The sequence below is a fragment of the Priapulus caudatus genome, unplaced genomic scaffold (assembly GCF_000485595.1).
Source record: "Priapulus caudatus unplaced genomic scaffold, Priapulus_caudatus-5.0.1 Scaffold84, whole genome shotgun sequence".
Taxonomy (NCBI): domain Eukaryota; kingdom Metazoa; phylum Priapulida; class Priapulimorpha; order Priapulimorphida; family Priapulidae; genus Priapulus; species Priapulus caudatus.
The window spans coordinates 434,842-452,576 of record NW_014577145.1 but is presented as its reverse complement, the minus strand read 5'-3'; the positions used below and the strand labels follow the sequence as shown (position 1 = coordinate 452,576).

The following is a 17,735-nucleotide window of genomic DNA, read 5'->3' as shown; positions in this document are numbered from 1 at the left end:
TCGCTGCGTACCCTGCATTGTTCCACCGTACCCTGACTTTTAGCCAACTGATCATGAAAATCATGCAGAACCATATACATATGGTTTTGCAGAAAAATGATAATTTTTAGTGGATGACAACATTACCACCGCAAGGTATTGCCGCCGTCACGTGCATATTGATTTTTTTTTATTTGATGTCAATATCAAACCATTTTTATTTATGGTAATGATAGTATTACAATGATAACATTAAACTACGAGACTACTAGCTTTTATTAATTTTTATAAATTATTCGTATTAATTGAAGATTCATCAATTAATCTCAATATTTTTGCTGTTTCACAGACTGTGTGTGTGAAAGTCAGGGTACGGTGGGACAATGCAGGGTACGCAGCGACATATCGTATAGTACCCCGAGGTACTTTCCGATATATCGAACCGTACCCAGCTAGGGTACCCTCCGATAGTACCCTGGGGGACATAGACCCTATATCAGCGATAGTAAAAGCTGAACATATTCTGTTTGTATAAGTTTCCTATTGTTGGTATTGTAATTATTTCAATTGCAGCTATATCCAAAATTTTGTTGTACCCAAGTTTGCATAATATGCAATGCATATGATATGATGGTTATCTTGAATTTGCAGACACTTTGGTTATTAATAGCAATGGGGCTAAGGAACATGGTTTTCTTTACAATTTGTGCAAGAGCTGCATACGTTATTATATTCCAATATGTGTGTAACACTTTCAGAACTAACAAGAAGTCAGCAACTATTTTGAATTTTTGCGATATATAAAATTTCGTAATATTCTTTCAGTATAATTTTTATTGCTTTGCATGATTGTAAAATTATTCAACCATGCTTGTATTCTTGTACTAAAAATAACAAGCTGTTTCTACCATAGCGATTATCATAATGAGCGTTGTCTGGGATTTGCTTACAAAGTATAACTAATTTTTATATGTTGTTTAACATAAATGCTGTACAGACCAACATATTTTGTTGGCATGATTTTGGTAAAATATGTATAAAATATGGCAATATCTGGCATTACGTAATACATCTAAGAAAAAAACGTTTGTAATGAGAAAATTTGTCACGTGAAACACGTTTTACCATTCACTTATAATTGAAGATACGTTCCTACATTCTACAGGAAAACAGAGATTAGAACTAGAAGGTCAATTAATAATGCAAGTCGACTCTTTAAACACACATTTGTTATTCCATCGTGAGTAAATTGGTACTAATTTACAAATTACACATGCAAATTTACTTAACCATGATTGTCGTAATGCAGGGTATTAATGTAGGTATATAGTGGCTTTTCAAGGCTGATATATCTCTTAATTATGTATAACATAGTTTCTATATATTTTTATGTATAAAGAAAAACAGGATGAAACAAAGGTCTAATAAAGTGCCATTTATAATATATAATGATATATCATAGTGCTTTGCTGTTATATTTTATATAAAAAACATGATTTTGCTTAGTTGTGTTAGACTTATTCAATTTCACACGAAAATAGCATACTTTAAACAAGAGCCGCAGAGCGTCTGGGCTCATCTGAGGTCTGTTGCTACAATTATAAACGTAACATTTAAGTCGTGCGTAGTGACACCTTTGTTAGGCGCAGATATGCAGATACGCAGTTGCGTACACATCATTTCAGCAACCTTCGGCATTCTGCATACCTCCCAAATCCCATTGGTTGATACAAATCGCGTGCCTGAAACTCCTGTTTTATGGTGCATTGTGACCCTAACCCTAACCCTATTAAAAAGAAATTATTTGTTATTAAATTTTTGTAAATAAATCATGTAAAAATAGTTAAATGGAAAAATACAGAAAACAGGTAAATAATAAAAAATCTGATGGAATTCGATCCAAGGACCTTTGAGCCGTAATCCTGTGCTGTACCCGTTGGGCTATCAGGGCATATTGGCTTTCCAGATTATGGATGTGCCATGAATATGAGAACACTGTGACATCATTGAGGCAGTTCAGGAATCCATGTTTAACCCTCCTCTTGAATGTCCAAAGGTTTTCAGACACTTACTCTTTGCACGTCAGTGGAAAGCACATTTCATGGTCCTTTCAATAAAGTGATAAAAATGGTAGGTGAACAAAAAAGTTTTCCACTGTCCATTAGGCCATGTCCTCAGAAAATGTGTGATATCTGACCTTTCCCCCACTGCCCTTTGACCTGTGACCTCCAATTTCGCACTGGTGATGGGTTTCCTGCCCATCACACTATACACCGAATATTAAGAGCATAGGTCAAGCCATTCAGATTTGTGCTGCAATTCTGCATTTCCTCCCTATACCTTAAGTTAAGGAGGGAATGTTCCCCCTTCTTTTATACCTCTTGACCTTTGACCTTTGACCCCCAGCTTCGACATCCCAACTCGTTTTCGGATTACCCCCTATGTCCCGACTTTCGAATCCGTACGTCAAGCCGTTTAGATTTGTGCCCAACTGTTGACGGACGCACGCACGCACGCACGGACAATCATGCGATTCTACAAGCTGCATCTGACTAGGTCAGATGAGCTAATAATTGATTTATAACAATATGAAACTGGTGAGGGGACAATTAACTCCAATTTTATCATATTGATTGCCATGTTTGAATTTCTTCTTAAATATGACTATATCCATATTAGGAACGAGATTAATGTTCATTTGGGAGATATCATAAAAAAGCAAGCGAAACGGTGAAAACTCGCCTCCTAGGGTCAAGATAGCTTCTCTGCCAATGAGTAGATGATACTTGGTTCTCGGAAGCTTCACTTCATGTGTCCAAATGTTATTGTCATTATAAAGCAATGCTATAAACCACGTTGCTTATTAGGTGTGCATAGCAGAATGTCCTACGGGCAATTGATCTTTGGAATTTTACTGTATTCTCGTACTAATGTGAGGATTTTAACGTACATACTGAATATGAGCACTAGTGATCAAACTGTCAAGATTGAAACCAACATTACTGTCGGATACTATTGTCATTCTACGAATGCTACCTGAATAAAAATAATTATTTTAATACTTAATAGTCCTATTTCATTTATTGTAAAAATACTTGCAGTGCTACTTTAGCCATGAATTCAATTGCTGACATCCAATGATGGAACGATGATTCCATGCAAGCTATAGAAACAGACGTGTCCACCATCCACTACTGCCCATTGAATTGGTACGTCATCTGCTAAGCTTGACTGTAATCTACTCAGCTGAAGTAGACTAGGTAGTGGCTGTTCATGACTAAAAGAACAAATATTGTGATGGCTTGACATGATTGGCTTACCTTAAACTTTAAGTTAAAGTGTCATATATATTTTTGTAAGTTATTGAAAAGTTTAATTAGACGTGAAATCAATTTCATATTTTACAGATAAATTTGCACATTAACTTGCAATACTTAATCACTATTAATATACCTTCTCACACAGATCCTGTGGATTGGTAAGCCAGGAGAACTTTTCTTAAATCGCTGACTTGGGAGGTAAACATCAAAATCCACTGCTATGTTTTTTACCTTAAATGGTACGCTGAAAAATATGGAAACTTTTACAAACTGACCAAAGCTTGCATCAAGCTTTCTAGGATCATGAAAGCAGTGACTAACAGATGTGGTTAAAAGTTTACCTTTCTATTTTCTTGAAATCAGGAGTGATACTCTTGACTTTGTCGAGACTAACCAATATGTCTTCAATTGAGTTTTGCGTCGTTGATCTAACGAGAGGAAAGCAGCCAAACCTCTTCAACTGATGATTCGCCTCAGATTCTTTTACATCAATTACAGTACTCTTCTTAAGCTTCTGTATTTTGTATTGCTTCCAGTTAGTTGGATTTACACATGTATCATATGGTAGGTTGTTGGCTTGAAAATGAGTGACCAACTTACTCTTGTTCATACATGATTGATTTTCTTCCCGAAAATCGCAGCCTACCAGAACAGGTGGTTGCCTGTTACATTGACTAATCTCTTTTGAAGGTTGAGCCATTATTTCTTCTCTCCGATGTGATGGTTTACCTCTGGCAGTACTGAATCTCTCATCAGACAAACACAGTGAGCATCGGTTCCTGTGCATGCGTACATCGTGACGTGTACAAGTTCTACTGAAGCGCTTTTGCCTTTCGACTTCAAGTCGCCCCATATTGAGAGTGCAGGTCTCTGCAGTGACTAGCGTATTCCTTGGCAGAAGGTTCACGTCCGGAATTGGCATCGTAAGGCGACTCCCTACTAGAGTACCTAGGTCAGGTACATAGATGCTACTAAACTTTTTGATGCTCTCAATTTGTTTTATGTATGTCTTAGGGGGCGTGCTTAAAGTGTCCGTGTGACAAACCTCTGTGTTTGCCCTCACTGAGGTTAGCTTTTGCTTTTTTTTATTAATTTCGTCACTCGAGAGTATTTCCACCTGCTTAACATCGAAATTCTCTGCCTGACTTGAGATGCTGTGTTCACTGGAGTCTGCTGCCTCATTACCATCACAATCTATACACAATGGGCGAGTTGTCTTTTTCTCCTTGACATGCTGATCAAGTCGAATGTGCCTTTCGTAACGAGTAAATGAAGACCTGTAACAGTGATGTACATTACTCATGCAGAACTGCAGGGCTACAACATCTACTGTTGCCATGTATTATTTTAGGTGATGATAAGGGATACTATCAGGAGTGTATCAATATTGATCAATATCAATATTGATACACTCCTGATACTATGGTTGAAGGTTTAGGTGAATGAGTAATAAAGGTAGACAGTTGTGGTAGTGGTTATTTTTTACACATAAGAGATAAGATCTATGGTCAAAAGGTTTACTGACCTTTCAAGAATATAACATACTCACGGTATAGACTACAAATCAGATTATATACGAATTATTAAATAGTGCATAATGCCAGAACATCAATTCAACTGCCAAAAACACCTAATGCTAATGGAATAATTTTGTACTAACTTTCCCTGGTGGGGTAAGACAATGAACCCTAGCCGTGACAGATGGCCATAAACAAAATATCTGTTAAGTGCTGCAGTCGTTGGCAGAATATGCAAGTATGCTTCTTGGAGAGACATTGGCACATCATTGAAGCATACCTCCATGTCACCCTGTATTAATAGGTGTTAAAATATGTATAAAAAACATGTGGGCATGCTGTACTGTGACAAATTGTTTTTTCACCGACCACCATTAGTTTGCATTTGTGGTATCTACTTGCCTTGAAAGTGTTAATAATTAAGTGTCAAAAGTAACACATAACTCTTGGAATAACATCGTTTGATTTAAAATTTAAAATATGCTTTTTAGTTTCTAGTAGCTTAATTTTGTGATAGATTATAATCCAGCCTAGTGATAAATTTCTAGAATAATATTTGAATTTTAAATAGAAAAGTACATACAGTGTCAATTAGAAACAAAGCTTCTTCTGGCTGAAGTACCATTTTCCCATTGTTGCCAACATGACCAAAATGCTTACTAAATTTGCCCTGAAATAAAAAAAATAGTTCAAGTATTAGTTGCATATTCTAGTTAATAGGTTTTAGCTCTTGATAATACTCTACATCATATGATAACAGGGTTCTCCCCACACCTTTTACGCATTGTCAGGCCCAACATGCCATCAAAGCTGAGCGAATTTGCAACATTCTCTAAATCCTCTGACACTACATCGACAATTTCCAGGCGTGTTTACTTTTGACAATCCCATCACAGTCATGCTGATCTTTCGGAGCTTGTTGTGTGCGTATCTGAACTAATAGAGTTTATCTATGTATTGTAGATGCTTCGGACACACGTAATTAACTTGAATTAGCACTCGCGGATGAATTGCTTGATTCCCTGATAGTCTTTCGGAAATTACTGTGGAAAACCCTGGATGGCTATAGCAGTGTTTCCCCTGCATTGACATGAGTGAGGCGGCCCGCCTCGCTCAAATTCTCAGCCGCCACACAGAAATTTGTCCAAAACACTACTTCGCCAGGGATAAAAATTAACTTTTGAACAAGCAAGTCCAACGGACTCCCTACCATCAAAAAGAGGGAGTCCGAGGTATACAAGTAGTACTGCAAAAAGGTCACTTGCGGTGCACGTCTGCCAAATTTTCCTGGGTCATTTGCTAAAAAATACATGGTAATTCCGCGATACCGTGCTCTGGAACGAACTAGTTAGCATAGCATAATTTTCAGGGAGTCACACGGACTCCTGCATATGTCAAATCAGGGAGTCCGACAGTAAATCAGGGAGTATTTGACTCCGGAGTCGCGTTAATTTCGCACCCTGCCTCGCTGATGAAACTTTTGACAACTTAAAAAAGAGATTTAAGAGTCTCATACAATGTGTTCAGAATAGCTTAGAATCTGAATGCACGAAATTGCACCATTTTCTCAAAAATTCCCGTGGGAGCATGCCCCCAGACCCCTAGCTTGGCCAGTACCTACGCTGCTCCCTTTGCTGACCTCGAAACGCGCAAACACAGTAAAAACATGCTCCACCTCACAGACCTTTCTGGCCTGGGGAAACACTGGCTATAACATGCAAATATATGGTTATTACCGTGCATTTAGTGACCTCCACAAGTTGTGCTTTTGGATCCCATGTGCCTTGTGAAAGGTTTAACCTGAAATAATAAGGAAATAATACTATACAAATCCTCCTCGTTAATATTTGAATGAAAGGAATTGTGGGAAAAATATCATTAATCTTACCATGACTAGTCTTTGTCCAAAGTGGATGTAATTTGATGCAAAACTCAAATAATAAATTAATAAAATCTCCCTTACACTTTGTTAACTCTTTCATCTTCAAGCAGCACTTTCATCTCGGTCTGTGCCTGTTGAAGACGTTGTGCATGCATCAACGAGTCATCTGGTAAAGAGTCTTTTGCACCACCTCTGTCCGGCAACACTCTGTTATGATGGCGTTCAGACCTGTGTGCACTCAGCTCCTCCGCACTAGAAATTCATTATATAAAATGACTGTGACCACCATTGAAAACTTAGACAAGCCCCCTTCTATATTATGAAAAAAAATTATACCCGTATCACTTTTATATCCCAAACGATTTGGGTAATTGCACTTGTCTTCTACTTTACACTAATTAATGGAAGCACAAATGAAGGAAACCAAGTTGTGAATGTTTTTAAAACCATGACCTGTTCGCAATACAGTTTGTACTTTACAATGAAAGGGGTAGCCTCTAGCCATAAATTTCCTATTTGATAGTGTAAAGGCACATAATCAGGGCTGCCAACTCTCACGCATTGACCGTGAGACTCACGCATTTTGACAAAATCTCACGCTCTTACGCTGATCTTAGAATATCTCACGCACAGCAAAAAAATGCTGAGATATCTCACGCATGAATATCTCTTCATGAATAAAACGCTGAAATATGTCACGCACAGCGGAGAGATGATGTGAGCGACGGGAGATAGAGAAGAGAGAGGAGAGAGAGAGAGAAGAGACATGAGAAAGAGAGAGCGAGAGATGAGAGAGAGAGCGAGCGATCGAGCGAAGCGATGAGGAGACGAAGCGAGAAGAGAGAGAGAGAGGAAGAGAGAGAGAGAGAGAACGAGAGAGAGAGAGATAGAGAGAGAGAGAGAGAAAAGAGAGAGAGAGAGAGAGAGAGAAAAGACAGGAGGTAGACGTGTGTGTGACGAGCGATGAGAGAAGAGAGCACAAGGGAAAGAGAGCGATAGCGAGCGAGCTGAGAGAAAGAGAAAGAAAGACAGAGCACAACGGGGAGATGAGTTGACGAGAGAGAGAGAGAAGAGAAGAGAAAAAAAGAGATGAGAGACGAGGAGAGAGAAGCCGAGAGGAAAGAGAGAGAGAGAGAGAAAGAGATGAGAGATAAGAGAGAGAAGAAGAAGAGAGAGGAGAGGAAGGAGAGAGAGAGAGAGAGAACGAGGAGAGTGAGCGAGAGAGAAAGAGAAAAAAAGAAAGAGAAGACAACGAGGGAAGTGATTGTGAGCGAGGAGAGAGAGACGAGAGGAGAGAAAGAAAAGAAAGAGAGAGACAACAAGGAGAAGTGAGTGGAGCATGCAAAAGAGAGAAGAGAGAGAGAGAGGAGAAGAGGTGGGAAGTGAGAAGGGAAGGAGAGAGAAGAGCCGAGGAAAAGAGAGAGAGAGGAGAAAAGAGAGAAGAGAGAGATGAGAGATAAGAAAGGAGAGAAGAGAGAGAGAGAGGAGCTATTTATGTTGTCTATTTTAAGTTATTAACCTATACTACACAATTATGTTGCCTTAAACTACAATATAGAAATTTATGCAAGGCTACCTTTATTGTAAGTAACAACTGTATGCGAACAGTCATGTTTAAAAAAATCACATTTGCAGTGTTGTATCCGAACAGCTCTTCGTCTGAACCGGTCTCGAGACGCGTTTCCTTGGTCTCGGTCCGTCTCGCCCAGGAGCAATACTGGGATCGACTGACTCGGCCTGCCGACATCGATGAGGGCCGGTCAGACAAGGCTTGAGCCACTAAAACATAGTATCGTAATCTGTTTGTCGCGCTTAATCGCGCGGGCCGAGTTCACGGCGCATCTCATCGTATTCAACCACGGCATAAAAGGTACACAGGCCGCGAGGTAAGTCATAGTCTACTGCGCTGCAGCAATGAATATAAGGCAGAAAGGTTAAAATGATTATGAACCTATGTGCGAGTAATAGTAGTAACAATGACCTCTACCATCGAAAGGGTAGATGTACAGAGGAACAATTTCCAGCCAAAATTTCATAGCAAATTCATAACAGAAATCAAATTGCAATGAATTGGATAAATTGTATAGAATTATTTCCCGACAATCACAGGATAATTTAACCGGCAGTGAATGCTTGGCGGTTATCGATGTTCGCCTGTGAAAAGGCACAGCTACGCAGCTAAACTAGCGAATTTGAGCCACGGCTGTCGCACGTTAAAAAGCGGCCAAGCTGGCACTCGCACCGCTCCGATAATGTCGAGTGAAAATAATATCGGGCCGGCGAGTGAAAGCTAAACACTCGCACATTGTTTGGCAGTAAAAATAATTTTCTAAGAACATTAAACAAATGTTGGTTCTCTTACGTTATTATATATTCCAAACATGATGAAATAGCAGTCTAAGGCGATTGTGAAGGGCGGCTAATCCGACCCATCGACCACGACATCCTCATACTTTTAATTATCAAAGTGACGAAGAAAGCGCCCGCGTAGAGCGACGCGCCAGCAAGCAGGGCTGTTTAATATCGTGCCTGGGCGGATATTGATGATGTATCGGGGGGGGGGGCGGTGCAGGATTATAAAAAGTTACGTTGGCCTTGTGTAACAATCAACTTAAAATGGCGTAACGTGCTTTCATTGACGGGCAAAGCAGCCGAAAAAAAATAAATGTAATCATGTATGTTCGTTTACATCTCGCATGGGCTGCATCGAACAACATGCGATATAAAAAAATATGCGTAGGCAAATACTGAAAATACAATCGCGAATTGAGATCGATACCGGAAAATATTCCATGCTAGGTAGTAGGTACTAAGTACAGCACTCTATTGGTTCAATACAACGTGTCCATTTTCGTAAAACTACATAAATGGATCCTTAACTTAGACACTTTCGTGACTCGTTCTCATGTGTTCGGCTGACTAACACTTTTCCGAATGTCTACGATGCACGGTTTCGCTTTTTTTCCAGATCAATATCATAAGCAACTCGTATGATGACATAATCTAACATTCTACATACAATAGAAATGTTTGTCAATCGTAAAATGCATAAGCGTGATACGAATTTTGTAATTTTACTTTTAAACTTATTTGCCAACAACTTTATTTTCCTAATGCGACAGTAAATATCTGGTCGCAAAAGTGTCGACTATCATTTATGGTACCTTCCATTATGCATAACAAGTGACAGATCAGGGGAAGGAAAACCCCTCCCCATATATTGAACACAATACATAGAAGAAATGCCTTATGTGCCCCTTTTTTTATCACAAAAGGATCGACTCGTTCGACTCGGTACTCGGGTGTGGATCGAACCGGGTGTGCGGACTCTGACTGGACTCGACTCGATCTCGACATCTGCATCGAACCGAGGGGTGCGGACTCGACGATAACAACACTGCAACTGTTTCTCTTGTGCTTCCATTAAGTATGTAAAGTAAAACAATGCAATTACCAAATCGTTTGGGATAAATAAAAGTTGATACGAGTATCATTTTTTATTCATACTATAGAAGGTCTTTGTTAAGTTTTTTATTTCAATGTGTCCACAGTCATTTTATATAATGAATTCTAGTGCAAAGGAGCTGAGTGCACACAGGTCTGAACGCCTCATAACAAGGTGCCGACAGAGTCGTGGAAAAAAGACTCTTTACACAGATGACTCGTTGAATAGCATGCACAAGCGTCTTCAACAGCCAGACCTGAGATAAAAGTGTGTTGAAGATCAAAGAGTACACAAAAGTGAAGGAGATTTTATTAATTTATTAATTACGTTTGCATAAAAATAATATTAGACAAAGACTAACCATGTAAGAATTAAATGAATTATTACCCCCAAAATTCCTATCATTCAAATATTAACAGTGAAAAGGATTGTAAATAGTATTAACTTATTTTCTCCTTAATTTAGGTTAAACCTTTCACAAGGCAATGGATCCAAAAGCACAAACTTGTGGAGTGTCACTAAATGCACGTAATAAAATAATTTGCATGTATAGGCAGTGTTCTCCAGGCCTATTTATTTATATGGCTGTGAGGTGAGCATGTTTACTGGTTTTGGCGTTCGAGGTCAGCAAAGTGAGCAGCGTAGTACTGGGCCAGATAGGTCTGGGGGATGCTCCCAGGGAATTTTTGAGAAAATGGTGCAATTTCGTGCATATCAATTCTAAGCCTAATTCTGAAACACATTGTATGAAAACTTAAATACCTATTTTTAAGTTCATAAGCTTTCATGAAGCGATGCATGGTGCGAATTAACGCACCCGCAGTCAAACTCCCTGATTACTGTCGACTCCCTTATTTGACATATGCAGGAGCGTTTGACTCCCTGAAAATTATGCTAGCTAACTAGTTCGTCAGAGCTATACTCGCGGCCAAATATACCATCGTCACCTCTCCCTCTTAGCCAAATCACCACCAACCCCGAAATTTGGCAGACGTGCACAAAAAATTTTTGCAGTAATACTTGATATACCTCGACCTCTTTTTATGGTAGGGAGTCCGATTGCTTGCTTGTTCAAAAGATTAAATTTAAACCAGTGGCTTATATAACAGCCGAGTATATCTGACGGCTGCCGCAGTTCCCTTTCGATTTCCTAAGTCCCGGGCAGTTTTCTTTTTTGCGTATTTCAAGTAAACAGGGTAAGGGTTAGCCGAGCTATAAGCGATAGAGAGGTAACGTTAAACGTTAAAGAGCTAGAGATTAGAGGTTTTAGCTCATACTGACATAGCTCAGCATAACAAGCTATAAGAATCCTTTGACATCAGTTCCGTCCGTCTGCTGTGCCTCCGCTCGTCGTCGTGTAAATTGCAACAAATCTTAACGCTAGACGTACGGTACATATCTCGGCACATCATGGTGGGGATTGTCAAACGAGTTTGGGATGTGAAGCTGGACAGGCAAAAGTCAACAGTCAAGAGGTTGTAAGGGCGAGGAGGCGTAAGAGAGGGGAAGGGGAACATATCACACCTTCTTAACATAAAGGTATAAAGACGGAAATGCAGAATTGCGGCAACAAACCTAAACGCTTCTACCTATGGCTCGTTATAGTCGTGTACTAGCCTCATGAGAAAAGCTCATCACTGGCCGAAATTGAGTCAAGGTCAAAGGCAATGGGCCAGAAACTTTTAAATTTTCTGTAGGACAAGCCCCCGACTGGTCTACGGAGCGATTGAAAATATTTTTTGTTTCACGGTACCTAGCATTTTTATGGCATATTTTGAAAGGACACAATCTTTACTTTGCTGAAGCGAAAGTTAAGTTCTATAACCTTACCCTCAAGAGGAGGTTAAACATGATTTGTTGACGTACAAAGTAAACGCTTTGTATTAGAGCCCCTCCTCCACTCCACCCTCCTCCTCCACTCCCCCCCCCGCCTTCCCCACCCAACACAAACCCCTCCCCTACCCTCACCCTACCTCCTCGCGATACGTGGGGTGTCTAAAGCAATGATGATCAAAAAGCCTAAAGCAACTAATTGTAAAAAATTTTACGTTTATAATTCAGCAACAGACTCAATGAGCCAGACGTCTCGCTTCTTGTTTTTAGGTTTAGGGCTAGGTTAAGTTAAGGGTAAGAATGCGGCATTTAGGAAAAGAAGACTGTGCCCGCTGCCGGCACATAAGCACACAAGCAGTAACTTTTTTATCCCTGCAAATAGCGTGTATTGGACAAATTATCTGATGATGGCGCTGGAATTTGAGAGAAGCGGCCGACCTCACTTCATGTAATAGCAGCAAAATGCTATACACTAAGTTCTACGTAATTTCAGAAAACTATCAGGAATCAAGCAATCATCCGGAGGCAATTCAAGTTATTACGTATGGCCGAAAGCATCTAACAAACATAGATAAACTCACACAATACAACAAACAAGCTGCCGAAAGATCAGCAGATTGATTTGTGAATCTCTCTCACACAAAATAAAATTCACAGTCATGCTTGGGATTATTTCGAGCTTGTTGTGTGTGTATCTAACAATAAATTTATCTATGTTATGTTGTAGATGCTTCGACAACGTAATTAACTGAATTAGCACTGCGTGAATGCTTGATCCCGTGATAGCTCGAAAATTACTGTAGAACAGTCGTGCCGCGGTTGAGATCCGGATGCTATAGCATGTTATTCCCCTGCAATTGACATGAGTGAGCGCCGCTCGCTCAAATTCTCGGCCGCCATCAGAAAATGATCTCAACAACAACTACTTCGCTCAGGGGGGGGATAAAAATTACGCTGTGCATATATGCCCGCATGCCCGGGCACGTCTTGTTTCCTAACTCCAGTTCTAACCTAACTACTAACCCTACTAAACCTATACAACAAAGCCGCAAGGTCTGGCCATACTGAGGTCTGTTGGCACGATATAAACAAAATTTTGTTGTAAATACTTTTAGGCGCAGATATGCAGAACACGCAGTTGCGTACACATCATTGTAGACACTCCCACTATCGCAGATGAGGTAGGGAGGTGGGAGGGGTGGGAGGTGGAAGAAACAAGGGAGAGGAAAGGAGGGTGAAAAAAAGGGGCTCTAATAGCAAAAGCAGTTACTCCTTGTTACAGTCAACAAACCATGTTTAACCCTCCTCTTGAGCAAAAGGTTATCCTATACACTTACTCTTGCATGTCAGCAGAAAGTAAGATTTCATGGTCTTTCAATATGCCATAAAATGCTAGTCACCGCTGAATAAAAAAAGTTTTCAATCGTCCGTCAACCATGTCCTACAAAATGGTGCTAAAATCTGACCTGTCCCATTGACATGACCTGTGACATCCAATTATCAGGCACAGTGAGGCTTTCTAACCATGATGCATATCTCACCAGACTATCAGAGCCTGGTCGATGCGCGTTAGATTTTGCCGTGCAAATTCTGACATTTCCTCCTATACTTAATGTAAGGATGAATGTTCCCGCCTTCTTTTACACCTCTTGACCCATTTGAACCTTTGACGCCCAGCTTTCGACATCCCAACTCGTTTTACAATCCCCCCAATGTGCGCAAAAAAAAAAAAAAAAAAAAAATAAAAGATAGAAATAAAAAAAACAACAATACACTGCGCTTTTAAAAAAAAAAATAAAAATAAAAATAAAACAAAAAGTTCGTTCTTTTAAAAAAAAACAAAAAAAAAAAAAAAAAACAAAAATTTTTCGTGAACCGACGTCGAGTCGCTTTAAGATTTTGTGCCGGATATCAGGTGGGGGAGGGCAAAAGAATCGAAAGATATGCGCGCCTCAGCACACTGAGACGACTGGACGGACGACGGCACGGACGGGAACGACGCACGGACGGACGATCAAGCGATTCTACAAGCTGCATCTGACATTGTCAGATGAGCTAACAAACCCTAAACGTCTAGCCTAAACCTATACCCTAAAACCTAATCCTAACATCAACCCATAACCTGTTTTACTTGAGATAACGCAAAAAAATTAAAAACTGCCGGCATTTAGGAATCGAAGACCGGCCTGTCAGCCGTCAGATATACGCCGGCTGCCGGCATATAGCCATGTGTAAAAATAACTTTTGAACAACAAGTCCAACGGACTCCTACCATCAAAAAAAGGAAGTCGATATACAAGTAGTACTGACAAAAGGCACGCGAGTGGCACCTCTGCAACAATTTCCTGGTCATTTGCTAAAAAAATACATGGTAATCTCCGCGATAATCCGTGCACTCGGAACACGAACTAGTAAGAATAGCATCAAATTACATGGTAGATCAAACGCCTCCTGCATATTCCAATCAGGGAGTCCGACAGTAACATCAGGAGTATTGACTCCGGAGTTGGCGTTAATTTCGCACGCCTGCCTCGCGATAAGAACTTTTGACAAACTAAAAAAAAAGATTAAGCTCTCATCAAAAGTGTCCAGAATAGCATAAAGAATCTGAATTGCTCGAAATTGCACATTTATCTCACAAAATACCCCATCGTGGAAGCATGCCCATCAGAACCCCGAACTTGGCCAGTATACGCTGCTCGCCTATTGCTGACCTCGAACTCCAAAACGAAATAACAGTCCACCTCACAGACCTTTCGGCTGGGGAAACACTGGTATAACAGGCAAATATAGTTAAATTTTTTTATCGTATTGTTTTTGTAAATATTGTTTTATTTTTTTTTTTTTTTTTTAATTTTTTTTTTATAATTTAATCCTTTATAATAATTCATTTTTTCTATAAAATTCCTTTTATTTTTTATTTATTTATTTTTATTTTTTATTTTAATTATATTTTTGTTTTTTATTTTTTTTTAATTTATTTTTATTTTTTTCAAATGATTTGTAATTTTATTATATTATTGATTTATTTTTTTTTTTTTATTTTAAATTTTTTTTTTAATAACACACACCACACAACAACTTTTATATTATTTGTTTTTTTTTTGTTTATTGTATTATAAAATGGGAGAGATTAGGAGTTATAGGTTTTAATACAAGGGAAATAATATAAAATTATGTTTTAAGAAAGTAGGGGACCCAGAAAAAAAGGAAAAGGTATTGTTGAGATAGCTGATTAAGAGTTATTATGAGGATATCGTGTCATAGTTATGATTCTTATTTTATTTTAACCACACATTTGTTTATATTCCACTACTCCCTTGTAAGGAGAACTATTTCAGATAAAGTTAAGTACGTTAATTTCCCATAGTGATCTTTAAAAATTTTTATAATTTTTATTTATAATGTTCACAACATAGTTGTTTATAGTTTTATTTTCTAATGTTTATTTATTATTTTTTTTCCTTGACACTTCTTTGAATATGTAATTATATTAGTTTTTTGTTATTTTAAGTTTATTATATTTTTCTTTTTTACCACAACACACAACCACACATCACAAAATACCAATTAATTTTCTTTTTTTTTTTTTTTGTTTTTTTTTTTTTATTTTATTTTTTTTTTTTATAATTAATTTTTAAGTTTTTTTTGTTGTTATATTTTTTTTTTTATTTATTTTTTTTAAATTTTTTTTTTAATATTTTTATATTGTTTTATTTTTACCTGTTTTTTTTTTTATTGAGTTCCTAATTTATTTTTTTATATCTTTTTTTTGTTATTATTTTTTTTTTTTTTTTTATGTTATTTTTATTTTTTAATTATTGTTTTATATCTTATTTTATTTAAATTTTTATTTATTTTTGTATTTTTTTTTTTTTTTTTTTTTTAAATTTACATTTTTTTATAATAATTTATTGATTATTTTTTTTTTTATTAAGATTTTTATATTTTTTTTATTTTTTTTTTTTTTACTGTAATTTATTTGGTTTGTTATTTTTTTTTTTTATTTTTTATTTTTAGTAATTTTTTATTTTTATTTATTTATCTTTTTTTTTTTATTTTTTTGTTTTTTTTTTTTTATTTTTTTTTGTTTTTTTTTTTTTTTTAAATTTTTTATATATTTATTTTTTTTATTATGTTTATAGTTTTAAATTGTTAATTTTTTATATTTTTTTTTTATTTTATTTTTTTTTTTATTTTTTTATAGTTTATATTATTTGTTTTTTTTTATTTAGTTAGTTTTTTTGTATTTTTTTATTTGTTTTTGTTTATTTTTGAGTTATTTATTTTATTTAATTCTTCGGTTTTTTTTGTTTTTTTTTTTTGAGTTTTATTTTTTTTTTTTAGTTAAAAATTGCTTATTTGGACATATTTTTTTTTGATAGTAATTTTTTGATTTGATGTTGGGGTATTATTAATTTTTTTATTATTTTTTTTTTTTTTTTGTTTAAATGGTTTATTTTATTTATTTTGATGGGATATGTTGTTTTTTATTAATTTTTTTTATAATTTTTTTTTTAGTATCTATTTTTTTTTTATTTTTGTTTATTTTTTAACTTTTTGTTTTTTTTTTATTATTTTTCCTTGGCTTTTATTTTTTCATTTATAGTTGATTTTTTAATGTTAATTTTATTTTTTTTGACTTTATTTTAAGTTGTTTTTTCTTTTATTTTTTTGTTCATTTTTTATTTATTATTTTTTTTTAATTTATTTTTTTTTTGTTTATCTTTATTTTTTCTTATTTTAATTTTTTTTTTTTTTTTTGTTTTTGCTATTCACTATGTTTTTTTTTTTTATTATTTTTTGTTTTTGTTATTTTTTTAAGCCTGATTTATGTTTTTTTATTATAATTTTTGTTTTATGTATTTTAAATTTTTTTTATTTTTTTTTTTTTTTTTTTTTTTTTTTTTTTATATATTATTTTTTTTTTATTTTTTTTTTTTTTTTTGTTAATATTTTTATTTTTATTTTATTTTTATTTTGTTTTTAATTATGTTTTTAGTTATTATTTTTCCTTTTTTTTTTATTTTTTTGTTTTTTTTGTTTTTTTTTTTATTTTTTACTTTTTTTTATATTTAATTTTTATTGTTGTTTTTTTTCTTTACTTTATGTTTATTTTTTTATTATTAAATTTTTGTTTTTTTTTTTTATTTTTTTTTTTTTTTATATTTATTATAATAATAGTATGTTTGTTTTATTTTTTTTTTTTTTTTTATTTTTTTTTTTTTTTTTTTTTTTGTTTTGTTGTATGGTTATTGTATTTTTATTTTTTTTTTAATTTTTTATTTTTTTTTTTTAATTTTTTATAGTTTTTTTATTTATTTTTTTTTTGCTATCTAATATTAATGTTTAGGTTGGGTTGAATGATTTTGGGTTTGTTTATTTATTTTTATTTTATCATTTTTATTAGGCTTATTTTTGTTGTTGATTATTTTTTTTTTTTTTGTTTATAATTTTTTTAGTTATTTTTTAACGAATTTTCTGGTTTAAATGCATGGAGTTGAGCGCTTTTTGTTTCCACTAACGAGAGAGGAGTACAAAAATCTACTCGTCTAATTTGTGATTTTTGGATGATATTTTTTAATTAAAGTCGTGTGTTGGTTACAACCCTAGTTTATTACATTTTAGTTTTTCGATTGTAAGGATTGGAGGGGAGAAAGGGCAGAGGAATGTTAATAAAAGGAAGAGAGAAGGTAAATGGAAGTAGGAGGGCGCGATCACAAAGTATAGCCGAACTGTCAAAAGTTAGATTCAACTGG

At 35.6% G+C, this 17,735-nt stretch overlaps 1 protein-coding gene across 2 annotated transcripts in view; it reads right to left on the bottom strand.

Annotated features, from left to right (window-relative positions):
• Nucleotides 1–2,919: 2,919 nt before the first annotated feature.
• The window catches only part of LOC106804714 (tRNA-splicing endonuclease subunit Sen54-like), a 16,201-nt gene continuing 1,385 nt past the window's right edge, over nucleotides 2,920–17,735 (bottom strand). The window contains exons 2-8 of one of the 2 annotated variants that reach the window (XR_001393356.1): nucleotides 6,780–6,950; nucleotides 6,553–6,616; nucleotides 5,400–5,486; nucleotides 4,960–5,108; nucleotides 3,900–4,576; nucleotides 3,433–3,543; nucleotides 2,920–3,256 (exon numbers count right to left, since the gene is read on the bottom strand). Coding sequence is in view for 1 of the 2 variants with exons in the window: in XM_014806003.1 (XP_014661489.1) it covers nucleotides 3,100–3,256; nucleotides 3,433–3,543; nucleotides 3,641–4,576; nucleotides 4,960–5,108; nucleotides 5,400–5,486; nucleotides 6,553–6,616; nucleotides 6,780–6,950 (1,675 nt within the window). In the remaining variant the exon portion in view is untranslated. Of the gene's footprint in view, nucleotides 3,257–3,432; nucleotides 3,544–3,640; nucleotides 4,577–4,959; nucleotides 5,109–5,399; nucleotides 5,487–6,552; nucleotides 6,617–6,779; nucleotides 6,951–17,735 lie in introns of both variants that reach the window. The other variant, XM_014806003.1, reaches the window with a different exon arrangement.